Source organism: Rhamphochromis longiceps, linkage group LG5, assembly GCF_057381845.1.
Source record: "Rhamphochromis longiceps isolate RC_006_pf linkage group LG5, R_longiceps_female_GT1.1, whole genome shotgun sequence".
NCBI classification, from domain to species: Eukaryota; Metazoa; Chordata; class Actinopteri; order Cichliformes; family Cichlidae; genus Rhamphochromis; species Rhamphochromis longiceps.
The window spans coordinates 28351364-28379164 of record NC_140561.1 but is presented as its reverse complement, the minus strand read 5'-3'; the positions used below and the strand labels follow the sequence as shown (position 1 = coordinate 28379164).

General features: G+C 40.1%; 1 protein-coding gene and 1 long non-coding RNA gene across 4 annotated transcripts in view; one reads left to right on the top strand and one right to left on the bottom strand.

Annotated features, from left to right (window-relative positions):
• Positions 1-27801, top strand: part of LOC146670251 (uncharacterized) — a 235532-nt gene that overhangs the window by 75829 nt on the left and 131902 nt on the right. The window lies entirely within an intron of this gene.
• On the bottom strand, positions 23794-26364 carry LOC146670258 (zinc finger MYM-type protein 1-like). The gene is made up of 3 exons (XM_085407089.1): positions 25232-26364; positions 24693-24807; positions 23794-24485 (listed from the first exon to the last, which is right to left on the bottom strand). Exons 1-3 carry the CDS (start codon positions 26215-26217, stop codon positions 23958-23960), a joined length of 1629 nt encoding a protein of 542 aa, XP_085263215.1. The 5' UTR covers positions 26218-26364; the 3' UTR covers positions 23794-23957.

Below are 27801 nucleotides of genomic sequence, written 5' to 3'. Positions count from 1 at the left end.
GAAAGTGATGTTTGGCTGTCTAAAAATTAACAGCTTTGACTTGTTTTTGGCATTTGCATGAACTTTGTTCACACTAGCCTTTGATATTTCCTGTAAAGTCAATGTTTCCTGCATCCTTAATCTGTTCCCCCAAAGTCTCTGAAGATACTGGGAAAATGTTGGAGGCTGTATAACATCCATCTTTACGTGAACTTGCAGACATTGTAAAATATGTTTTCATTAATCTATTAATATTTACATGAGGCTTTTTTGTCAAGCAGTCTATAATCTTCAGAAATTATTGCTTGAAAACATCCTGATGTAGCCATATATGTGATATTTCTTGATATATGTATGATCCAAATCATATCATACATATACCAAGAAATGACTGTGTTGCTATAATATTGATGTGGCAAGTATAAACATGCCGTGTGGTTATTTTGCAATGATCCATTTTGTCCTGGTTAGTATTGTCTCACTTCTTTTCCCCCTAATTATGAGTTCAATTACAAATAATACAATCATAGAATTTGTATCTTCAGCGTTCCTGATATTAAGGGAAAAGTATTGAAAATTTTAACAACATGAGACATATTTTTCAAAGTTAATGTAAATTTTAACCATATCTGGTAATAGAAACAGACAGTTATTATATAGCCAAATTCACAACCTGTGCTTCTCCCCAGAAATGTAACTACACATCACAGCAATGCAATAACTCTGAGTGGCACAGTGAGTCACAATACATATTCAAAATGTATTGTCTGTAACAGGATAAAGCATTAGTTCTTGCATTACTAGAGTAATGATAACATCATACCACTATCATCTTTACTTTTTGGTTTTTTTTAAAACCATTAAAATTTCTGTGAATGTTTATATTTGAAAAGAATTGGGTTTTTGCATGTTATTTTTACATGTCTTGTAAAATTTTATGTGACATGTACAGGTAAAATTGATGGTATAATTACAATGAGACAAAAAATTACACAGGAAATATTGTGGCTATCTTTAAAGAAGAAATATGTAAAAGAAATGTATAAATGAGTGGATAGTTTGAGCGGAAAAGTAATGACTAGAAATCATTAATTTATAGAAGGAAAAGTAGAAGGTGAAAAAAGGCAGTGCAAGTGAGAAAATACGATGATAAAAATATTCAAGGAAAGGTTAGAGTTGAGAAGGGTGAAAGGTAAGGTGAAAAGTGAAAGAATGGTCTGAAAAATAGAGGGTCGAATGACAAGCTGTTAAATACAGAGTACAGAGTAGAAAAAAGTGAAGAACAGAAACAGTAGATAATAAAGGGAGGACAGGATGATGGGAAGTTGGAACGAGGTAAGAAATTTAAAAAGGAGAAATGCCTTAGATAAAGGAAACAAGAGAATGAGTCATATTGATCCAAATCCACCCCCTCCTCTTCATGCAGACAAAGATGCTGGGGAGTCAGGAAGGTGGCAGGTGGAAGAATTGTTGGAGGAAGGATTTGGTGGCTTCACTCCAGTCTGGCTGTAAAGCTCTGCAGGAAGAAAAAAAAATTTCCTTACCAGGGAGGAGAGAGTCGGAGTAACATTTCGTGAAAGGACACTCACAAAGGGAGCAGCCACCTGCTGAGTAATGCCTTTTGATTAAACCAGAGAGGAACTGTTGTTCCTGTTGAGTTGCACTTTTCAACTTCAAAAAGGCCTTTGAAAACTTTTATTCAACATTTAGCAGTCCAGCTGAATTAGCTAGTTTCTAATAACTACCTTATCCAACTACCTTTATAGTTAAAATCAATAATTGTAGATTGTTGATGCAGAATAGTAAGAACTTACCTTACATGCATGGTTTTGCATGTATTGTTGGGATTTTTACATACAGAAAAAGGAAAGTTCTTTGGGAAAAAAAAAACACGACAGAGATTTTGTCATGAACTGACAAAAAGAGCACAGGAGGAAGTTTAACAAGTTTATTTGCAGGGTAGTTAGAGGATACAGAAATAATGCAGTGATGCATTGAGATCCAGGTGAGATGGCAAAGGTATTTCAGGTTTGTCCGAGGCCACACATACACACACCCTATCGTAATTGCTCACGGAGCTCAGAAAACACAGAAAGGTCTGAACAGAAACAGATTATTCCAAGGCAAGGACGGACTGAAAAGCACAACAAGACTGAGGCCAAGTATGTTATGGCTGAGTGGCTGATCCAGCCTTACAGGTAAGTCGGCAGCCTTATTATCCAACGATCTGCAGGTGAGTCTGGTCAGCTGATCTGCGACAGGTAAACAGCCAGCAGGAAAGTGTAGGAACCAGGAGGAGCTGCTAACACACACACATACACAACAGGGACAAAAGAACGAGACAAAGACGAGGGACACGAGGAGAGAAGATAGCCACTGTTGCTAAGCAGCATTTTAGAGACTTTACATTCATACAAAGTTATTGCATGCTGGGTGGTCATATGTTTATACTGGAGGTATTTACCCTCTTTGTTGTGATTAGTATTGGGGTCATTACCCCCAAAAAAGTAATGTATTACACAGAACAGAACAAGTAATGTAGTATGTTACTTAATTACTTCAAGAAGAAAGTAATTCATTTTACTAATCACTATATTATTTTTGCGTTTCTGTGTAAAATTACCTGAAAGCCATTGTCATTGATTACCAGTTAACAGTATAAACCTAAAATGTACACTCCCACACGTCAACACAAATCCATATCTAAATGAGGACACACATATTATCTTTCTCCTATTATTTAGGTATGAACACAAAGCCGACAGCAAAAAGCAAAGATGAAAACCAGCACAGAGAGACTTCAAAGCGATCGCTACAGTAATTATCCTGTAGAAACATGTTGAAGTTTTCAGTTTTTTGGTTTTTTTTAACGAGAGAGAAGACAAATATGCTCAAATTATACATTTTCACAATTTATTATCAAATGGTTAGCATTTCACATTAGTTTTACATGACGCCATGGACCTCCATCTCTCTGACTCAGAGACAAAGGCTGCCTGTCATGGGCCGGGTGAGTGCTGGGTTTTTCCACTCTGCTGGGCTCCACCTTCAGGCGGGGACTCCAATCAGCCTTCACACCTGATTCCAATCAAGTCACCAGCATATAAGACCAGCGCTCACAACAGCCCTCTGCCATGTTACACAATGATAAGTCACTTGAGAGACTCAGCTAAAGACATTTTATTAGAACTGCATAATAATCCCCAAAAGTTGATTCTGTTCATCTGGACGTAGCGTTTTGTGGGAGAAACCTTTCGTCACTCATCCAAGTGACTTCTTCAATCTCAGCTGACTGCAGGTTTCCCCAATCTTATAAACAGTACATTTGCATAATGACTGAAACCAGCAGACTGAAGGAACAATGGGCTGGGAGGTCAGTTCCTTAATCTTAATTATGCAAATTCTCATGACCATTGATCAACAACCACTGATCAAAGACCACTGATCAAAGACCACTGATCAATGGCCACTGATCAATGGCCATGAGTACCATTCACAGGTAGTTGGAGAATGGCTGCAATCACAGCATTGTAAGATGGCGACAGATGTACCCTTAGGTAGGGATGGGTATCGAAACCCGGTTCTTGTTGAGAACCGGTTCCCACTGTTTCAATTCCTTGGAATTGTTTGCCATTTTTGCAAACGATTCCCTTATCGATTCCAGTCGCCCCGAATGACGTCACCATGTTGCGGAGCATCATGGCATGAAACATGGCGGCTTAAATGCTCAAAAGTTTGATTATACTTTACGAGAACGGATGACAACAGGGCAACTTGCAATACTTGCAAAGTAGATATTTCATTTAAGGGAGGAAACACTACGAATATGCAAAAGCATTTGCTCACAAAACACGCAATAACCTTAAATGAATGTCGTGTTTTAATTCCGCTCCGGACTAGTGAATATCAACCCATCAGCAGCAATAACATTTGCACGTCCTCTCCCGTTAATGTGGCAGGTAAATAATCAACTAACAGTGCATATTATGCTAGCACGATCTGCCTTATTACAAAACCTGCCATTACTGTGCATTTAGGTGACCATGATGAGAGAGACAGACAGAGTCTGGCTGGCTCAGATGCTGGCAGTTCTCGCTGCAGTCCGGTAGCGTCTCCTTTCAGGCCAGGATAGATGAATGTCACCGAGCAGTGACTAAGTTTGTGGTAAAAGGCTTGAACCCATTTGCCACAGCAGATGCCCCCGATTTTCGGTAAGTGAATGTGTTTAATTGTAGGCAGGGACATTACTGGATATTCTTGTGTAATTGCTACAGAATAATTTATGTTATACTTTGTTATTGCTACAGAAGAATATATTTTATTATTTTACATTTACAATTTTTTTCCTGGGGACCCTGTGACACCCCATTGAAGAGCCGTAGGCTGGATCTCTTAAAGATCTCACTGTTGGGTTTGTAAGGCCATGTTACTCCTAAATTTCTATCTTGTTCAAAGAGAAGATATAAAACAAAGTTCTAAGCTAATCGACCTTAGTGTTCTCCTTTAAAAAAAAAAAAAAAAAAAAAGAATCAATAAGAGAATTGATAAAGAATCTAATCGATAAAGAATCTAATCGTAAAATGGAATCTGAATCGTGAAAATCTTATCAATACCCATCCCTACCCTTAGGCCCCCTCCTCGATTCAGAGATGGTCTTTCCCTTTTCACGTAAATGGCCTCCTTGACTCCGTGCTCAAACCAGCGTTCTTCCCTATCCAGGATGTGTACATCCTCATCCTTGAAAGAGTGTCCACTGGCCTGTAGGTGTAAATAGACTGCAAAGTCCTGGCCTGACGAGGTAACTCTTCTGTGTTGTGCCATCCGCTTCGGCAGAGGTTGTTTGGCTTCCCCGATGTATAAATCCTGGCAATCCTCCTGGCACTTAACAGCGTACACTATGTTACTCTGTTTGTGTCGGGGGACCCGATCCGTCTCAACTGCTCCGATACTCCTGACACATATGGGATCACTACAGGTTTTCACTTGGGCAGCGGTTGTCCTTCTCTCCTGGATCGGCTGGAGCTTTCTTTAAGTGCCTTTCCAGCTTTGACAAAAGTCCAGGTGGGATAACCACATTTACTCAGGGCCTTCTTGATGTGCTGTTCTTCTGCCTCCCTGGCCGCTGTGTCTGTGGGGATGGTGTTCGCTCTGTGTTGTAGCGTCCTGATGACACCCAGTTTGTGCTCCAGTGGATGATGAGAGTCAAACCTTAAATACTGATCCGTATGTGAAGGTTTACGGTACACGTCAGCTTTTAGATGTCTCCCATTACTGATGGAAATCTCACAGTCTAAGAAGGCTAACCTGCCACTTTTCATATCCTCCCTGGTAAATTTGATGTGTCGTTCCACCGAGTTAATGTGATCCATGAATTGTGGTACGTCCTGAGATTTGATTTTCTCCCAGGCATCATCCACATATCTGAACCAATGGCTTGGTGGTGTTCCAGAGTAGGATAGCAAAGCCCTCTTTTCCACTTCTTCCATGTACAAATTGGCCACGATGGGTGAAACTGGGGAGCCCATGGCACACCCATGTTTCTGCCTGTAGAACTGACCCTTGTATGTGAAGTAGGTGGAAAGAAGACACAGTTCCAAAAGCAAACACACTTGGTCAATGCTGAGAGTGGTCCTGTTGCTGAGGCTGTTGTCATCCAGTAATCTCTTTTACCTCCAACGCTTCCGTGACTGGGATGCAAGTGAAGAGAGATGTAACGTCGTATGAGACCATGGTTTCATCTGCCTCCATAATGACATCTCTCACCTTCTCAACAAAATCCAGGGTGTTCTGGGTGTGGTGTTCAGAGCTGCCCACCAGCGGGTTGATCGAAGTGTATAGTATATAATTCTGCTGCCGGAACAAGTCTTCGTAAGTTAGATAGTATCCAATATCAAGCGTTAAGACTTTGCTCAGGTGCATTCAAAACAACATCTGCAGTAGCAGTACAGGTAGAAATGGGGGAAATGCCATTACAAATAAGAAGAGAGCAACTGACATTGAATTACTGGGCAAGTTTACAAGGACATGGTCAAGATCATCCAACAAAAACTGTTTTCCAACCATGCTGGGAAAAAGAGAAAAGTGAATTGAAGAGCTTTGGGTGGACAGTGGGACAGAAAGCACCTGAACTTAATCTGGACAAGATCAACACAAGTCAAATAGTACCATTGCCTACAATACCACCATGGATGCTCCCTGATGCAGTAGTAGATTTCACATTGTTAAACAAAAAGAACAAGGAGAGGGGTTTTATCTAAAATTCACATACAGCGCAGGAATATATTAATCAGTATTATAGTTATGTCAAAATCTACACAGATACAAAGAATACAGCCAACCAAAGTGGGATAGCATTTATTGTTCCTGAATTTAATATCACGGTAGGGAAAAGGATCAGTGCCGATTTATCAGTGTACACAGGAGAAATGGTTTCAATATTGTTAGCAGTCCAGTGGATTGAAGAAATAAAGCCACTAAGATCTGTGATATGTTCAGACTCGAGCTCATCACTGGCCAGTCTGCAAGACAGTCACTCAGAATGCAGACCTGACATTCTGATAGAGATCCAGCAAACATTATTCAGAATTATTATGATGGGGCTTATGGTCACATTCTTATGGGTACCAGCGCATCATGGAGTTAAAGGAAATGAAACGGCAGATAGGACAGCAAAAGAAGCAACAAGGAGACCGATGGTAGATATGGTTATTAGTGTTAGTAGGACGGAGCTCAAGAGTAGAATACGATAGAAAATGAAGGAAAGGTGGCAAAAGCAATGGGAGGAAGAGAGGAAAGGGCGATGGTTTTACAAAATCCAAAGGAAAGTGGGGAAAATGAGAAGTACAGGACGAAACAGGAGAGAGGAGATGGTTATATCTCGACTTAGATTCGGACACACTGGTTTGAATAGCACATTATTTTTAATAGGAAAACACTATACAGGGGAGTGTGACTGCAGTAGGGGACAGGAAACAATAGAACACGTTTATTGCTTTGTCAGAAGTATGATATTGAAAGGAAACAACTGATCAAAAAGCTGGACAATATGAGAGTGAAGTTGGACTTTCTTGATTTATTTCGCATGAACTCTATAAGTGAAAGTTATCAGGCTGTATTTTGGTTTTTAAGGCAGACCCATTTGTTCGGGAGGATTTGAATTTTTTTTTTTTTTTTTTTTGTCATTTCGGTCCACACTCCACATCAGTTGGTGGCGGTTATGCACCATTTTGCTGTTTGCAAACCGCCAATAAACCCTATAAAGAAGAAGAAGAAGAAGAAGAAGACCTCTGCCAGATCTACTGCTAACTCACATTAGTGCTAGGCCGCCAAGCTCTTGTGAGAGCCCCTTAACAATTGCATTTCTCCTCACCGTGTTTTCTCTTTGTCATAGGAACCCCTGGCCGTCACGCATCACAAGCTGGACTACACGCATCTCTGTCTGGACGTTGGTTCTCTGTTATCATGTTGCTCCTTTTTCATCGTAAGACTTCACCTGCCTGCCTCCCTGTCCGTTGCTCCCAGTATATTCTGGCCCCTCTCTGGACACTCCTCACCCGGACCCCCTGGACACCCCCCTCCTCGCATGACACTTTCACCTGCAACGCTGACTCCGTGTACCTCGAAGCCGCTGCCCCTTTTTCCCTCCCCAGGACCCGTCTATGAAATCTTGCATCTGGTCATCTGAAAGCACTCAGTCTGAGTTTCATGTTCATAGTCTGGCCTCATAGTTCTCAGTTCATAGCTTTCACAGTTTCCTGCTTTGTAATTTAACTAGGCACTGTAAATAAAGCACCATGTTCACGCCCGTTTTGCCTCCCTCTGTGTCTGCATTTGAGTCCACACAAACAGCCTGGCCCTCTCGGCCGTAACACTGCCACACCCAGGCAGTAAACACTTTTACTGTGGGTCACAGAAACAGACATGATAACATGATTGGTCAAAAGTTGGAGGGAAGTGACAGTTTCCCTTATTTAACGTTTCTTATTCTGAACCTTTCTGGGCATCTCCTTATGTGTAGATGACACTTTTGCAGGCAACACTTCCATCACCATGACAACCACCTCTTGTCCTCCGTTCAGGCCTGTAGAGTTAGAGAAGGGGCAAAAGAGCATTCCCTAACACCACAATTTATGGCCCTGTGTTCTTGTAGGCATCACAACCACCACCCACATTCCTGAGAGGTGGTCATGGTCTTGTGTCTGTTAGTATCAGACCAATCTACACAGTCTACATCCAAAACTATTAACAATACTTATTTGTGTGAAGTAAAGGATAAAACAGATGTGTGGTGAAAATTATGAGGTATATAGCTTTAACGATAAAAATATATTCTTACAAAGTTCAGGGTCTGGTTGTTGGGTCAGGGACGACATTCATTCACCTTTCACTCTGGGCTCTTGGCTAACGTAGCGTTAGCATTCTTGTAAAGCTCCAAAGTTGTGTGAGCAGCATAATTGTTTCTGTCCTGGACACAGTTTGCGCTTTAAAAGGACGAGAGTGCGATGGTATAGAAATAAAAGTAAAATTAAATAAAAGTCTTCCTCCCGCACACAAACTGAAATCATCTGATTGTCAAGTGAAAGTGGAATCAATGAGCGTGATTGATAGACAATCAGACTAACAATTCCAAGGAATTTAACCGGTTCCCAATTGGAACAGCTTTTTGTGGTACTGACACATTCTGAGCTAAAATAAAAATGGCTGAAAATGAATTTTCTTACTAGTCATTTCATGTAAGGTTAGTACAAAGGAAAACGCTTCTGTGACAGTTGATAAAAGTTAAGTGACTATTAACTTTACTCAGTAAGATGTGCTCAAAAGTAACATCAAACGTTAATCTGCCAATTACGCCACTTTCCAAATTTTTTGCACTGTAACATCTGCATCATTTCCCAGCCTGCTTTGTTTGACTAGCAGTTTTTTCCCTGGTTTTATATGCAGCTGATAAAACAGAAAATAAGTACATTTGTTTTATGTTGACAACTGTGGCAGACTGTAATTAACAGATGACAGGCCTTACAGTAATGCACAGATGCTCAAATGCAAACTGCACAAAAACTAGATAAATTATGAAAGTAGAATAAATGCAAACAATATGGCATCCATCCATCCATCCATCCATCCATCTTCATCCGCTTTATCCGAGGCCGGGTCGCGAGGGCAGCAGCCTAAGCAAAGAGGCCCAGACCTCCCTCTCCCCAGCCACCTCCTCCAGCTTATCCAGGGGAATACCAAGGCGTTCCCAGGCCAGCCGAGAGATATAATCTCTCCAGCGTGTCCTGGGTCTGCCCCGGGGCCTCCTCCCGGTGGGACATGCCTGGAACACCTCACCCAGGAGGCGCCCAGGGGGCATCCTTGTCAGATGCCCGAACCACCTCAGCTGGCTCCTTTCGATGTGGAGCAGCAGCTGCTCTACTCTGAGCCCCTCCCGGATGGCCGAACTTCTCACCCTATCTCTAAGGGAGAGGCCAGCCACCCTTCGGAGGAAGCTCATTTCTGCCGCTTGTATCCGCGCTCTCGAATATGGCATCATATTGTTATATATATTGTTGACTACTTTCATATCACTCATACTTGGATTATGACCCAGGACAGTCTGGTTTTTTTGTTCATATATATATATATATATATATATATATATATATATATATATATATATATATATATATATATATACATACACATATATATATATATATATATATATATATATATACATACACATATATGACCTAAGACAAAACATGACAGAAGGCAAAGTGGGGGCGGGGTGGGGGGTTGGAATGGTGCTAATGCAAATCCAACAATCAAATCAAATGAAATGCAAATGTAATGCAAGCACACAGCTGGGCTAATTCGAGAATAAAACCCAATATAAAGGAAATTGCCGCAAAAATAACAAGTATTCAGTTTGCACAGTGTGTGCCTTTATCATTTTGTTTTCTAATTTCAAACTGAAAAATCACTTTGTGACAACAGTCGGGTTTAATAAAATTTGGTCAAAGCCACAGTGCTAAAGTTTCACATTATTCAAGATTATCCAATTGCCTCCACGTGGATTAAAAAGAAATGTGACAGTGTCAGCAGAAGTCCTCAGGCTCTCGAGACCATGTGGGTGAAAAAAAGTATTAATGATGGAAAGCAAAGAAAGAATCGCGAAGCTTGGGTGTTACATGAGTCGGGAGAGGAGAACAAGAGATGTTCTGCAAGAAAGAAAAGGAAAGCAGCAGGGTGGATTAAGGAAAGGCTTTGGGGTGCGTGTGTGTGTCTAACCAAGAGGTGCTATGAAAAGCCGTTTTCTATTGAGACAAGGGTTCATGCTAAAACTGATGAGTTTGCTGCCTTTCTAGGGTCTTCTTTCTTTAAAATTTTCATTGTTAAGAAAACTATTTGCAGTTCTCTTTCTTTCATTTTAATTTTGAATTATAGTTGAAGGAGGTGGAAGTGCTTTTCTTTTTTAGCATGTTATAAATCCAATAGGTATCGCTGGTGGACAACCTGCTACACCTCCAAGTGGGTTCTTATCTCATTTAATGGCCGTAGTGCAGCATTTTTGCACTTCAACTGGTACAACTGATGAGAAACTGGTCCAAACACAGCACAATGGTCCTGTCTCAGCTAATAGGCAGGAGATGCTACTGGAAATCCTTTAGCAATGATTGCAGAATCTTGCAGCTATCCTCACATTGGCACAATTGCTTATCACACAGCAGATTACAGCTTTTCATTTCGACAAATGCTTCTGTTGGCTAATAGAAAACTGCAGTGCATGTATAAATGTGGCCATATGAGTGTTTAGTTTGTGCTGTAATTTAAGGTCTGCATAACAATGCTGACATTCACATTGAATGTAGGGGTGACATGTTTAGAGTTTCACTTTAAACTTTACATTTTATGTCCCCATATTTGAACATTTAAGTGTATCCAACTGATTTACCTTTAGACACAAATTAAACCAAAAACAAAAAATTACATGAAGCATTGAGCATTTACATAAAGTTTAATTTTAATATAAATGTCTATAATTGCTTTTTTGCAATCAATACTTTCTAAACAAGGAAAATCCTGTGCATTAAGACAGAGAAAGAGAGATAGAAAAGTGGTGAGGCAGCACAGGACAACTGAGAGGCTGCTTTGACACAAAATAGATTTACAAATATTTAGCTATTTACAAATTTACATGACTATTTCACCAACTGCTGGGCAGTAGAATCCTTTGGGGTTTTGTGTACTTTATGTCATGTAACATTTACCATTTTTACTCTTTGAACCTGCGTCCCGAGGCAATGTAAGTGAATTTTTATGTCACCTTCCAACAAGGAAAATCCTGTTCAGGAAACATAAGACATGTAAAAAGACAGAATACAAAAGACAGATTTGAAAATGACTTCAAAGGATGTAAACCAATAAAAAAACAAGAAAACAAAAAAAGCTCATATAAAATAAAAGAGAATACAAAATTACAGTGTTAGTTCCAGATGAATGAATTAATGATGAATGAATTCTTAACAGGAGTTTGAAAAACCAGCACTGTACTGACATGTGCATGAACACCTTGCCTTATTTATGCCATGTCTGCATCTGCTCATGTATCTGGATTCTTGTCTCCAATCGAGGCCAGATGTGGGGACAGTTTGTGGTAGACAGGCCAGTCTGCTTCAGTATATTAATAATGCTCTTATATAGAGTCATAATTACTGTAGCAGTCCACAAGAGGAAACATTTTAAGCATAAACCTGAATCTATAAGTAATTATATTATCATCACTTAAAGATCATTTACACTAGAGCTGATGCGCTCTTATTACAGTTTTTTCTGATTGCTTAAGCACATTTTTTGTAACTATTGGCTAATTTTGCAAAACTCTTCACACAAATAAGAAAACCTGTCACCCAATAATCAAAACATTGTAGTTCTCTTGCAAAAGCGAACACAGCTAGATTAACTCTTCACACCTTCGTAAAAATGGTGTTTCCGTATCAAACAGTACACACAAGCCATCATCTACTAAGCACACAATGCGCCAACTGCACACTGATGGTATGAATATAAAACACATCTGGCTTTTGCTTTCTCTGTGCACAAGGTAGGCTATGTCAGTTTGAGCTCATACTTCTGTCATAGATCCATAAGCATAGAGGGATCCAAACTTCAAGTACATCAAAACAAACACAAGTGTTTATTTCCAAGTATAGGATTATTTGCAATCGCCATAATGACTATATGGGTTACTTGGTCTGCAGTGAACATGCTTCCTCTGCCCCCAGCATCTGGTCATCTAGCAATTCTGTAAAGTAACAATTTCAGTATTTTTACATCAATGGTATTGGTGTGTTTCTCATTGGCATATGGCAGTGCTACAAATCTTTGTGCAAAGTGACTGTACTAACCGATTCTCATTTCAAGATGTCCTTATGGTACTTGCTACAGTGTAGCGGCTCAGTTTAGGCTGGACCCGTTGGCCAGCTTCCCTCAGGGTCATTCCACGGTTGATGACATGGTCCACTATTGTAGCTCTGATGTCATCAGCAATTCTATTTCTTACTCTTCCTACCCTTCCTCTCCCCCCTCCTCGTCTTCCTCTTGCTCCTCCTTGTCCTTGTCGTCCTCTTCATCCTACTTCTTCACCTCCACGTCCTCTTCCTCGGCCTCCTCTACTTCTCACTCTTTCTGCTCCCTCCATTGTACTCCGCACACACAGCTTACCTGTATTATAGTGCTTAGGCTGATTGCAAAGTGAACTAATTATCTAAGAAAGTTTTGACATGTGAAAGTGTGCCAGACAGTTGGCAAATTAGTGTTAATGATAGCCATACATGTGTATACTTTTGCTAGGAGTGTGTTGGAAATTTGGTAATTGAGTGTTGTGCAGTGAATTGTGCCTACAGTTTTGCAAAGTGTGTGTTACAAAATTGCAAACTGAGTGCAAAGCAGTTTTTGTGCTTTTAGTTTTGCAAACTCAGTGAGTGGTTTTGCTATAAGTCTGAATAGTTTTAGAGATCGTGCTACAGGAATCACAGTTAGGGTTTAAGCATTCAGAAAAAACTGTAAAAGAAAAGAAACAAAGTGTTTTTATGCTGATGGTGCCATGCCACAGGTGATTGATGGATGGGTCAAATACAGTACTGTCATTCAAAGGGTTTGGGTTTGAATCCAAACCAGTTTGGTTTGGTTTGCACCTGTTGCAGCTGACTTGTGCCCAGCCTCTGCCATATGGGAGAACTGAGTAACATTTTGACTTTGACACTAAATGAGAAAACTGTAGTCCCAGAGCCTGCTGCACACAGCTCCAAGGACACTTTTTATTCAACTTAGAAACCATGGCACTTTCACATTGAAAGAAAGGTGAGCAGGTAGGACTGTGGCGTTAGGCAAAAGGACCGTGAAAAAAGTCTGAGGACACCCGCTGGCTGAATTGAGAGTAGTGTAGTGAAGTTGTGAAAAAACCAACTGGACTGAGCCAAAAACTGTGCGACAAATTTTCCGTTAACAAACAAAAGCTCTAAGTTGTGCATTCGAGTCATTAATTCAAACACTGAGAAGCTTAAAACTAGATGTGTTTTTTTCCACTGTAGAAAATCAAGAATAAAGTTAGAGTATATTCATCATTGACTCTGAAGTTCAGCGGCACTCCCATGCAGTGCATTTTTGAGTTTATGTGTGACTGATAGGGCCATTAGTGGCAGAGAGCTTAAAGCTGTGCTGTTTGTTTACTTTTATGTCTGACTGACTTACACATCCATTATGTGACTGTGTGTTCATGAGTTTTGGGTTTGTGTGTGTGTGTGTGTGTGTGTGTGTGTGTGTGTGTGTGTGTGTGTGTGTGTGTGGATATCAGCATTTTACTCACAGAATTAATGACTGTGATCATTAAAAAAGCAGTGTGATGCCTTTGAGTGTTTCAGGCTTTGAGAGTAGGTCTGTTTCCTGCATTACAGGTTAGTTGTGATTTAAAGTGTGAATAATCTTGCTTTAAGAGTTATCATCAAATTACAGAACAAACTCAGCACACATGTTCACACAGAATACAGAAGAAAAGGGACTGCTTATTTTGTTTTAACCACTTACATTGTATCTAATGAAGTGACTGCTGGAGCTTCTTCTGTGTGTAAAAATTGCCACCCATTAAGTGGACCCACCACACAAGACTCATGTGGGTTGAGGCATGGCTACTAGACATTTGCAAATAGGTCTTTTGACCAGGCCTGGCTCCAGGATGTATCCACGGACTGAAGATGGTTGCTAGATTTTATCATCACAGTCATCACAACTCATAAATATAAACATTGTTTCTTCATTTTTAGTTTGAGTGTTCTAATGGGTTTTGTTTACAAAAACAAAACCATAGTGATATAACATGTAACACCAATAACACCAGTTTTCTAAATGACTCCATAAATAAAGAAAAAGACTGCTTTAACAGCCATTTCTTCCTTTGCTTTCACACTTCTAAGGTTGACAGCTGTAGCCTTAACTGACATCCTGGAGCCCTATGGTTCGTCTTTTCCCCCTGCTGTTCAGTATAATAATGTGGAACATCATAATTATATAGTGGATCAAAAGTGTCACACTATGCTAAAGATATCCTTCACCGATAAAGATTTGTTAAAGCCCAGAGATCTCTTTCCTTTTCCTACATTTTGATGAAGTAGAAAACACTGCCAGTGTCACTGTGTTAAAATAAATTATTCTCATTTTATTTGTAACAGTTTCCTCTTACCCAGTTAGACACCAGCACTCCCTTAAACTGAGCAGCCCTGCATGGAGCTCAGTAAAAAAACCCAATTTTGATAGATGTAAAGCTTGAAAACGTAGGAAATAAAGCCTACTCTTAACTCTGACTCCCAGCCAACCATAGCACCACAGCCCCATCTTAGTAATGCTACAAATAATTATGTTGTCCTGTACAATCATTAAATTCTTAGTCAAGTGTTTTAAGTCGCAGACCACCAAGTCACAAAAACCTTAATTAACACAGAGATTGGGGAGATTGTGTATTAAAAAGAAGCAGTGGTAACTTAAAAGAACAAGGTAATTAGATTTATTAACATACATCCTGCAGCATTATCGCTGCTAGATATTTTACTGTTCTGCTTCCATGTTCTCCCGTGTTGTTGTGTAGCTGTATTCTTTGTTTATTTAGTTCTTGGCCTCTTTATCAGACAGTGTGTCCTTTTTTATGTTCTCATTAAACAAATTACATGGGTTAATTTAATTGAAGCTTCTAAAAGAACAAAAGCTTTAGGAAAAAGTGCTCCTGTTACAACTAAGGGAGTTTATTGTGCTGGATAGTTGTACACGTGTAGTTCAACGATTAATATTGACTTTCCACTCTATTTTGGTTTTCTTCACATTAGAGTTTATAACATTACCTTTGCTTTTACTGCTGTCTTACTCTTGTACATGATCATAATATGCTTTATTATATTTCCCATTCATTTATGTGTCTATATGTTGTGATTCCTGTGTGGGAGCCAGAAAGCCTGGATAAATATACATTTTATTAAAACATTTCTGGAAATGGTATGTCAGTCAGAACTCTGTGCACATACAGCAATGTTGATCCCTACCACTGGAAGCCAAATGTCCTCTAGTGAGATCTTTCTTAAGTTTGACTGACTGTGTCAAGCAGGAGGACGTGGGTGTAACAATACAGTGTATTTTCTATTTTGTAATAGTTCCCACTATTAGTATAGAAATGTACAAAAGTTGCTATTAAATAAGAAGAGAAAATTATATGGCTATTTAGCCTCTTTAATGATACAGCTCTTTGTGCACTTTATAAGAAAATGTAATAAATAAAGGAAACCGCAGTATTTATTTAGTAATTATTAATAATCTGCCAAAAGTGATGAAATTGCATCTCTTGGCTTACACTGTGGCTGTTAATAGTTTATTTGTAAAGTTTCCATTGTCCACAATCAGAAAATATTGCGTGAGCATGACTTACTTTAATTCCTATTTGCTTTTTGTATATTATTTTAATTTAGCAATAACATGGGAACAGATGTACATCATTATGTGTCTGAACAACCACACTGAGCTGCTGAAAACACTATAAACTAGAAACCTGCTCTCATTACACCTGAGGTATTTGGCCTCCAGTGATCAACACTAGCACATCATGATGTACAGAGAGACAGCTGACATATAGTCCTCTGAACCTCACTGAGCCTATTAGTGTGTTTATCTTGTATGCATTTGATTTAGCTGGCAGACTCTTGCTTCTCATTTCCTCAACCCCCAGCATGCTCAATTGAACCATCATTTTTTATATTCTGTTTGACATGATTTCTTTTTGTCCATAAATCAGTTTAAAATGAACATTAATTTAACCTGAACTACAAAAGTAAATAATAAATATTTGTCCAATATATGTTCAGTAAGTTATCTGCTGTACATATGAGCTACAAGTTGTTTACAATCTGCAGCATGTTTACACTGATGTATATTCATAAATAAGAAACAGGATCATGACAGATCTTAGATGACATTCATGCAATCTGTTCTCGCCGGGAAATCACAAGCAAACAAAATGGTGTATCCATTCTCCCTCATGAACATTTTGAAAGCTGCACAGATTAATACTGTTGCATTTCTACAGTCATCTTCCCTGCATTGTTTGAGTACATTCCTGTTACATTTACACCATCAGCTGTTGGTCAGTGAATTAATGCGGGAGCAGGACTCAGCACTGTAGTGCCCATGTGCATGTGCAAATGCATGGATAAAATAGAACCCATGCAAACTTTACACAGGCTCTTATTATTAACATTTTGCAGGCCATACAGTCCTGCAAAAAACTAAGTACAACCCCAACTCTTGCGGGACCGACTACTGTTCTGCTACATCAACAACTCGGATGATATAAACATGGCTGAACAGAATCTAACTGGCAAAGCACAGAAGGCAAAACTAAACATAACACATGTGAGAAAATAGACTATCAAAATAAGACAGGAAAAATAAACTCAGAGACAGAGACCCAGACTCACGACACATAAACTTGCTGCGGGAAGAGAGTATCAAACAAAGAGACATAATCAGAATCAGAATCAGAATACTTTATTGATCCCTGGGGGAAATTATTTTTTGTTACAGTGCTCCATTATAAACCAACATTAAGACAAGACAGACAATACGCTAACTAAGAATAGTACAATATATACATATATATATACATACATAACTAAGGAGATAAACAGATGCAAACTATGATTTTGACATGAAACTATCAACTAAACAAAGGTCAAAGGTAAACAAATGCAGAGACAAAGGCTGGGGCTCGGTCACTCAGGCACAGCTGGCGGCCGGCGGAGCTCACGGGCACGTCACTGCAACTCCCCCTGGCTTCTGCTCCGCGGCTGCTGAGTGAACCCTCATCTGGGACTCTCCTCAGCTCTTACTGGAACAGTGGCGCGGCTGCCCCTCTGTTGGTCTTCCATGGTTTCTTGTGTTCTGGGGGCCTCTGGATGTCTGGAGTTTTGATCTCCTCCATACCTGCTTCACACCCTGGAGGACGGGGCTGTGGCCCCCCCACACTCCCTAGCAGATCGTTACATGAAGAAACCTTTGGAATACAAGCGCGCTGATCCACACAGGTATGCACACGGGTGTTCACTGCTCGTAGACCCAAATTACACCTTTCTTGGCTGCTACTTCGAAGCACATCTGTCCTGCGTGCTGCACAACAACATTGAATATTTAGTATTTACTGCTGTTTACACTTAGCTAGATTAATGCGATGGTGTTGTGTTTAGTATGTTGCTTTGTTTTGTTTTGTTTTTTTGTCTTTTTTTGCTTGTTTTCTATTCTTCTCTCAACAGGTGATCCAGGAGATTTTTATTTTTTTTCTCCCCCCCTTTCTCACTGTCCCTCTCCCCTTCTGTTTTTCCTTTCCTTCCTCTTTCTTTCTCCCTTTCCTATCTCTCACTCATGTCTGTCCCGTCTGTAACATCTGAAAATAAAATATAATAAATAATAAAAACAAAGATCGACCAAATGGACCAATACGGCAATGCCACGATGATCCATTTGGCAAAGTAAATCCATTGGGTATCCTTGTTGGTCTTCAGACAACAATTCTGATGGCTAAAGAACCAAATGGGACAGGCGGAAAAAAAAAAAAAAAAAAAAAAGAGACAAAGGCTGACTGCTCACAGAGGCAAGACATGGTACAGGTGATGCAAGAAGGGACTAACGCTAGCACAAAGAACATGACATTTAACTATGAAGACTAAGTGTTAGAAGTAGAACCTTCATTATTTCAAGTCCAAAAATAATTTTAAAAATCCATCAAAACGCATGGATTCTCATGAACTCACACAATATGTGCATATCATTGTAGCTAATATAACGGTTTGTTGACAAAGGTGTCAGACTGACAGGCTCTTGAGGGCCCTCAGTGCTCTTTCCAACTGTCAGATGAAGCCAGACGGGACCCTGGAGACCAGTGGCTGCAAACCAGCCACATCTTGTATGGACAAGGCTCAGAAGATCCATCAAAGAAAGCAAATAACAGCTTGTGATTCAGAGGCAGAAGTGGAAACAGGATTATAAGATGAATATTCAGAAGGATAGTTTGTCTAAAGATTTATGCATATCTCTGTTGCAATATTAAAAAGGGTCGCTGTTTCATTTTCTGGGTCATTGTGTTTGGTAATATCTTATTGTCAACTCTAAATGCATGGTTTGGAGGAGCGACATCCTGTACCCTGATGTCCACTCAAACAGCTCCTGCATCCTGATAAGTTCTCAGAAGCCTTTGTTGGTTTTGTCATGCTGTGTTTGAGTTTCTTGTCACTGTTCTCTTGTCAGTTTCCCCAGGTTGCACTTAGCAGGAGGTTCCAAATACTTTCAGCCTGCAAGGCAAATCCGACAGTTTTCTTATTGTTTAGCACTGTCTGGAAATGAGGGCTTCATTAAAGAGATTGCAATTTGGACTTTTGGTCCTGTCTTGCTATTTTTTCCAATAACATATTTGGGGCATTTTTGACAGGTTTATAAGGTTCTTACAATATATTATGCCAATGTATTTAATGTTTCTCTATAATCCATACAGTTATTAGTCCCCTTCACCACCAGCACTCTCCTAAAGCATTTATAATCTATATTCTTCTTTTTTTAATCTTGTCTCCTTCCATTTGCCATCTAGCCATTCATCCATCACACTAACAGTCACTGGAGTGCCAGATTATTTATTCTCACCTTTCCAAGTTTCTAATTATCCACACAGTCAAGTCTCACAGCACCAAAGCTGTGTGTTAGCAAGGCAGACACTGAATTTGACAAATGGAAGAAGGTGCATCATCAGGATCTATTAGGGTCTTTGTAATTACAGGGCTGTAATAACCTCGGTAAAAGTTTCACATCTTAATATAGTTTAATACAGTTCCATTTACAGTTTTCAGATCTATAGATGTTCAAACATTTTGTAAAAGTCAGTCAGTCAACCAATCAGAACATTGGACATAACTTTAAGAATTGTCATCATCTTTATGCGTCTGCCGCAGCTACGATCATTAAACAGTGCCACAAAAATGATTACATAATAGAAGGTGCAGCAGCATAGATTATTTTCTCACCTCAGCAATGACTAAAAGTTAAAAGCAAACCAAAAAGTAAGATCTGAATGGCAGTACACGGTAAACACCAGGCTAGTTAACTGGATTTTGAATTTATTCATCATTTAAATGTTAACTGAGAAGAACTTGCAAGGTGGTTTCAAAACCTGTAACGCTGATTATTAGCTGATATCAGCTGATACGCTGATATTAGTTGCTTCTTTAGATTATGCAGCACATTCTCATCCTGGGCCATCACGTAATTCCAGATTGTCAGATGCACTTGTGTCACACATAGTGCCTTCTGGCATCAGGGCCTTTATTCATCGAGCGAGGCAATGCTGGCCGCCAAAAGATAATGGCCCCCTTTACACACCGGATCATGAGCCAGGAAGGGTAGCGATGGACCGACACTGTGGTTAATGTCGCGTTCGAAATTTCTACCTTTCATTTCCCTCAGTTGTTTATTTGTATGATTTTTATTTGGTTTCATATACTGGTGGGGCTTAGATCCTACAGACTACTTGCTTATGATTAGGAGAAAATTGTGTCTTGCCCCTTCACAAAAGCAATCCTGCACATTCAAAAATGACAAGTTGCTAACGACAACTGCTCCTCACTGGTGTGTCGCAAACCAGGGCCAAAGCGCACCTTGTGCATTAACTATTCACTTTAAAAAAACAGCATTGCATCACACTCAGAAATGAGTATGGGCTGCTTTTATCCATGTAGTGTAACATTACAGACACTACGTGATTATGACCTTCAGTTAAAGAGGTTTAATAAACTCTTGTTTTGTTCGTAATGTTTTTGAAGCACCTTACTGCTCAGTGTCTCTGCGGTGATTTCACTGTCCTTGCTCATCTCCACAGTTAAGTTCAAGGTTTTAGGTAATAACACGCAAGAATAAAAACCACGCTGTAACAAAACACAGCTACTTGAAAGCTGTAGTAAATGCTATCATGGAAGCCTCGATGTAGCTTTAACAAAACAGTTGACTGACTCACTGAATCAATAGGATTCATCTTAGTGTAAACATGAATCATTAAGTAAATTCTGTCATTAAATGAAGGTATCAAAGCAGACTGTCAGTAGCTGCCAGTAATTCAGCTTGCATTCAGCTGGCAGTCAATCTTATAATACAGTTGGAGATCTCAATCTTTTGTATAGGTCAAGACTTTTGTACCTGAACACTCTACATTAATCTTTTCGACAAGATCTCTTTTGATGGTGATGCTACACAGAGGAGACAAAGGATTTTTTTTACAGCCGGTAAGCAGGTTAGACTCAAGCACAGGACTCAGAAATCAAAGTTCAGTGCATTTACAGTGAAATAATTACACAATAATGCAATACAAAAAAGGAGAAAAGTGCTCCAGGCATCCAGGAGGGAAGGGAATCTACACATCTAATAAGCCACAAAACACACTCTCTCAACTCAGGGTTGGCTCACCCCGCACTGGGAGAAGAGAATCCAGAAGCCGCACAAACACACAGAGCAGAAGAAGCCAGGGTTTCACAAACTGTGTAGTTCAACAATCCAGCAAAGAATAACAGACCAGAGGTGGGAACCCGAGATGAGTCCCACCCATGAACACAGACTACTACAAACAAATACAGATAGATGAGAGAGGAGAGAGAAAACAATTATGGCAAGGATCATGATCTTTAACACCACATGTATTTGAAACATGATCGCTGGATAATCATAACACACAATGAGTAAGTGTTAGATGAGGTGGCTCAAGTAAAATGTGCCACTACTACTGCTGTATGGGAAGTGACATGCTGACATGCTGGAAGCACACTAAAGCCCTGTCTAAAATATCATTGATTAAGTCAACATAAATCTAAATATTCCACCATACTGTGAGAAAACTGGCCCAAGACATAGAAAGAAACTTTACACTGGATGTGAAATAGGTGTCTGCATATTCACTACCATTATAGTGTATCTTGATCTTGGCTGAAATGTTGACAACAAAAAGAAGAGAGTCGTTTTCTAAAACTACGAATTCTAATAAAGACACATGCTTTCATTATCGCTGGCTCAAAATTAAAAGTCGTCTGTGATGATTTAATTGAAAAGATGAAAGTGAAAAGATACAGGCATGTTTCTCTTTTTTAAAAAAGAAGGCTGGAAAGAGGAGCAGTGTTTCATGAAAAAATGGTTTGGTTTGTAGAAACATCAACACTTAAGGTAGTGAGAGGTGGCTAGTCATCAATGCCGTGATCCAATTTGCTCAAGTTAATTGCACCAAGTACTGAGTACTAATTAGACAATTATATACTTGTGGTAAAAAATGATCCATGCAGCACCTTTAAATGATTTTAAATTCTCCCATTTATCTTCAGTGACAGCTGAACTCTGTGAATTCTCTCTGTGCTTATCTCCATATTTCCACCTGCAGTAATTTGGGAAAAGATGAAATTACTTGTTTGACGTGAACATTTGTGCAGAACCTGACGTCCTGATAGCTCACTGCTCCATCCTCTCCTTTGGGATGATCTCTGCCGCTCTGACTTCATGGCTAATTTGACAGATAAAAGGTGGAGATGTTAACAAGCAGCTAACACAATACGAGTCCCTCTGCTCCACACTGACAGTTATAACGTCTCTGAGTATGTGAGTGGGGCTTACATGTAAGTGATAGGTCGACTGCACTTAAACTGATCACTGCATGAGCCAGCTTGTTAGCCCTCTGAGTTCAGCCTAAATGGTCTTCATGCTAACAAGCTATACATGATTACACAAAGTACTTTGAAAAAAGAGACAGTGATAAAACCGCAATCCGCATTAATAAACAAGCTAAATTAGCCAAGAGGCTTTTTGACAGAAAGGTTAACGCAACAGGATAAAGAATAAAAACAGTGCAGTCTACGATAAAATATCATACTTAGAGTAAAAGTGCAACTGGCACATAATGAGGGCCTTATACTGTGAGTCCAAAAATTGTATATATAAATACAGTGTTGGGGAGTAACGGAATACATGTACCGCCGTTACGTATTTAAAATACAAAATATGAGTAACTGTATTCCGTTACAGTTACCGTTTAAAAAGGTGGTATTCAGAATACAGTTACTTTGTTGAAATAAATGGATTACACTGCGGTACTTTCCTGTTTCATTTTGTCGCGGGTCAGGACTGTTTGGGTTTTGTTTGACAGCTACGTTCTGTTGTTCCAGGCGGCAGCGTTACGGTTGCCATGGTTACAGGGCGACGCTCTCTCTCTCTGCGACTGTGTGTTTCCTGGGTGAGAGAGCGCCTTTTCTTTGTTGTTGTTGTTGTTGTGCTAAGCTAACAGGCAGAATGCTACAAGCATAGCTCTAAAGAATGTAGCATCATGGGCAGTGTAGTCCGTGTTGCAGGGAGAATGGACTGCCATACACGTTATGTGTCTGTGAGCGAGGAGGGAGAAAAAGGGGAGTGGAAAGGTACGAGTTGTCATCGAGGAAAAACGGGAGCTAGAAGCATGTAAATATAATAATAACCACTTCAGCCAAGAAGAGTGCCTGACGAGCCCAGTTGTAAGTAAGCTATTAAGACTCGACTGTACACTGTGTTCGTGTTTTCCTCCGAAAACAACAAGTTCCGTTGGAGCAGCCTTTCAACGCCTCTCTCTGTCTGTCGCAAGAAAAGTTGACCCACACAACAAAGTAGAGCTATTTTTCAGCTACAAGCCGACAGGGACCCCGCCGTATTAGTCAGAGGTCCCTTTACTACAGTTCGGAGTCGCGGACCTTCAGTAATAGTAATAAATCACACAGCAATAGTACATTCACGTTGTTGTAAAAAGCATGATAATATATTAAGTAATCCAAAGTATTCAGAATACGTTACTGTCATTGAGTAACGTAACGGAATACGTTACAGAATACATTTTGGGGCATGTATTCTGTATTCTGTAATGGAATACATTTTAAAAGTAACCTTCCCAACACTGTATAAATATATACCAAAGTGAATAAAAGTAAAGAGTAACACAGAGATTATGCAAGAGGGTAGCACAAACTACATTAATAAATAATATGTACACTGTAAATCTAAGAAACTGCTGCAGGAGGTTATACTCCAGTGCAGTGGCGGCTCCTGAAAAAAATCTCAGGGGGGGCAATTTTTATGATATCGACTAAAATGACCCATTTAATGAGTACATCAAACAACACAATTTTAATTTAAATTTAAAATGAACAACCATATTCTGGCCATTTGTATAGATTTGTAAAAATGAACAACCATATTCTGGCCATTTGTATAGATTTGTAAAAATGAACATGAACAGATTTTTTTTTTTTTTTTTGAATGAATGAAAAATAACTATTGAAAACAACAACTGTAAACTGATTGGGGGGGTGGGCTAAAGAGAGAAAGAGAGAGGGATGGAGAAAGAGAGTAAATATGGTTAAGGGTTCTTATTTGTACAAGAACTTTGCTCGTCTGTCTTTCTGAGTGGCAAATTTCTCGATGACCCTGGTGTTGAAATCAGGAAGTTCTTGTGTGAGTTTTTTCTCTATGGACAGCATAGCCAGAGCGTTGAGCCGATCCTGAGCCATATTGTTTCTCAGGAAAGTTTTTATCCTCTTTAAAGTAGAGAAACACCTCTCCGATTCTGATGTTGTCATTGGTGTGGTGATGAGGATGTTAAGAAGACTTACAGTTTCGGTGAATGTGTCTTGAAGGTTGTTTTCCATCAGAACCTGATAGAGCGCCAGCGCACCACTACAACTCTGAAACTCCTCGTTGTCGTAGATCAGGGACAGTTCTGTTTTAAGTCTGGCTTTGTCCAATGAGGGATAGGCTTCCACTGTGGTTTGTAGTGCTGCATCTGGAAAATTTTTGCTGTGTTGTTGGAACAAGTCTCCTTGCAACAGAGTGGCGCTGACAAGGTGCTTGGTGAAAGAAAACCTCTCCTTGGCATGGCTCATAATGGTGTCGCACACCTATCCAATAATATATAATTGGTAAGAGTTAGATTCAGTGGTAAGACTTTGGCACATGTCTCATGTTAATCATTATTCTGAAAAAAAAAATCTGTCCATAACAAAACAAAACAGTCATGACCACTATATCAAATGACATCTGACAGCATCGTCATTAGATTTTATCTGATGATCCGATTTAAATCAGACCAAGCAGCTAGTGCTTACCTCCAGTGCCAAATGGTGTTGCCTGTCTTCCCCCAATGTTCTCCGTCTCTTTGTGGGTGGGTCTTGAACAGGTCCCCTGTACTCCTCATCCACAACCAGATTAGGAAGTGCCTCCCTGATCCAATACATAAGTTTCATTAATGGCTTCTGAAAACTGAATAGGGATATATTAACCAAACACAAACCAAACAAAGGTTGTGTTCTAATTACCGGGAATTACCGGATTTAATTAATAACCGGACCTGGTTTAATGGCTGGGGGAAAACCAGTGCAAGTAAATAAAGGCCCTGGCCATAATTTCAGGAAATAGCCTATGGTATAGGCTACATCAAATCATTACTGGGAATATACTTCATCAAATATACTTAATCAAATATTTTTCATAAAATTACTTCAAAGGCTGATATAAATCAAAATTATCTGAATTCCATTAAACATTTAAGTCACAGAACACAGAATATATGCAGAGAATTTGATAGAATCTATGCATAGATAATTAACATTTATTCTAGGTTACATATTTATGCTTTTATGCCTACCTGATAGCCTGCATGCGGCTGATGAATGTCTGGGTGATCCCTGCGATGGTGACAGAATCGATGTTTCTCTTCTGTAGGTGGTTATACAGCATGTCTACATGTGGCATTATCTTGTGAAACAAGGCCAGGAAAAAACAGAAAGCTTCGTCTTCCAGCATTCTCACGAAACCACCGGCATCTCTCTTTGTAGGGGCATCAAATCCTTCACTGTTACGGATGGTCTGAAAACACCTCACCAGATCGTCTTTATGTTCATACACTGTATTCACAGCACGACTGTTGAAGTTCCAACGGGTTGCCGATGCACTTGGAAGTCGGTGCGCCACCACCTCGTCAAGCACTGCAGTCCTCTTGCTCGATTTAGTAAAAAAAGAAGCGAATCCTGCTATGTCGGAAAAAAAGTGACTGATTTGAGGGATGTGGGAGGTTGCTTGTTGCATTACCAGGTTTAACTGATGGGCATAACAATGTACGTAGTGAGCGTTAGCATAAATGTCCTGTATCTTACGCTGCACTCCTCCAGTGGTACCCCTCATTACAGCGGCCCCATCGTAGGCCTGGGCGATCAACTTTCTCTCTTGTCCCTGGGGGAGGATGAAGCGCAGCCTCTCCGATAAGGCACTGGCTATTGCATCTGCACAAGCATTGGGTAGCTTGATGAATTCAAAAAAACGCTCTTGAATACGGTTTCGTTGGTCAATGTATCTTAGCACCATGACTAACTGACAGTGTGTAGAAATGTCAGTGGTTTCATCAGCTTGAATGGCTAAAAACTTCGCTGCCTTTACTTCTTCCACGATCCTTTCTCTCAGAACTGCCAACATGCAATCCAGGATCTCGTTCTGGACTGTTTTCGAGGTGCCTTTAAATACAGTAGCATTTTCAAGGTGTTGCCTCAAGTCGTGATCAATTGATGCCATCAAGTCGACTAAACCTCTAAAAATCCCTGGATTGTCTGAGGAATCACTTTCATCATGTCCCCGCATTGCTAGCTCAAAAGCACCACAAAACTTAATACAATCGATGATTTTAGATAAAATATGACGGTTTTTATCTACCTCTTCGTTGTGCCTTCTTAAAGCAATCCGATGTCCATCATCTAGCTGCGCCGCTATGCTAGTTTTCCCTAGCACAGCTAGCTTTACACTGTTGTCCATATGAACTCGTGAGCTTTCATGTTTCTTGATTCGTTCGGAGAGGTGCTTTAAGTCGGTTTGTCCAGATTGTGTCCACGTCAAATCACACTTGTCACTTTTGAACAGTATGCACGGGAAACAAAAAAGTGCATTAGCTGTTCCACAGCCTGTCAGCCACGACTTGCGCTGGAACCAACTCCGACAAAAAGTCCTGTTGTATGCTTTTGACTTCTCCTTCGTTGCCTGGGTTAGTTGAATTTCGGGCTTGTCAGGTCCCAACTCTTTAACTTGCAGTTTTTCTGCCATTGTCCTTCTGGCAAAAGGGTAGGTTAGAAGCGATCTAACCGAATTTGGGGGAGGCTGTGCCTCAACCGTTAACAATACCGCTGCCATCGTCTCTCTCTGACCTTATAGCTCACTTAGGCTACTGACTGAGGTAAAATTCTAGAACAGCAAATCTTCGCGCGTTTTCTGCAGGGGCGCAATTTTAAGCGCCCCCAAACCATTTAATTCAGCGACGCTGATAGGTCAAATATTTATTATTTTCCCCTGGCAACCATTTAATGATAGGCTATTTCGCTGCATATCAAGGGCGCTTTGACGAGCGCCCCAGAAGAAGAAAAACACCGTTTGTTGGTTGAACTTTAATGAGTCAGCTGGTGAAAATGTTAAAATACGCCTGGCTGTATATGGGCACACACATAGTAAAACTATCATTGATGAATTTTTTAAAAATATATATTTTTACTCCTCCACATTTGGGGGGGCGGAGCCCGAGCGCCCCCTATGGGCCAGCCGCCACTGCTCCAGTGGAATGTTACAGAGTGCTATGCTTGACAGGTGTGTCCACCTGTCACAGAGAGAAGAGTTATTGTACAGTTTCACAGAGAACCGTCGAATGATTTCCTGAAGCATTCTTTATGGCAGCAGGGTTGAAGAAGTCTGAGGGAGAATGAGCTCTGCTGCCTCAGTAGTGTGGAATGAAGAGTGGAGCTGAGATGGATTGTCTGTGATGGAGAGCAGTTTGTTCAGTGACCTCTTGTCCCTAACTGACTGAAATGCCTCCAGATTCTGGCCAGTGATGGTTCCAGCTTTGGGAATTGGTTTGTTGATCCTGCTGGCATCTCTAGCATTGATGCCGCCTCCCAGCAGACAACAGCAAAATACTGCAGAAGGTGTCTGTAGTCTGGTGTACAGATTGGTAGAAGATCTTCAGCATTTTGCTGCACATATTAAATCAGGGATGCCAAACTCATAGTACATAGTAGACCACTTACAGCTCACTTTAATCTTCAGTGGGCCAGACCAGTGAAACTCTCCTTATGTTTGGCTCCACTGCATTAAAGGATCTGAGATTTCTTTGAAAGAAGAGTCTGCTCATCCCCTTATGTGGACAACGTTACTGTTGGTCCTCAAGCCCAGTCTGTAATGTAG

Bases quoted from the DNA above. Each gene is read 5' to 3' on its own strand.
- LOC146670258 (XM_085407089.1), bottom strand. From the start codon at position 26,217: ATGCGGGGACATGATGAAAGTGATTCCTCAGACAATCCAGGGATTTTT. The intron at 24,808-25,231 runs GTAGGCATAAAA...GTATTGGATCAG, and splicing joins AGCCGCATGCAGGCTATCAG to GGAGGCACTTCCTAATCTGG. The intron at 24,486-24,692 runs GTAAGCACTAGC...ATTATTGGATAG, and splicing joins AACACCATTTGGCACTGGAG to GTGTGCGACACCATTATGAG.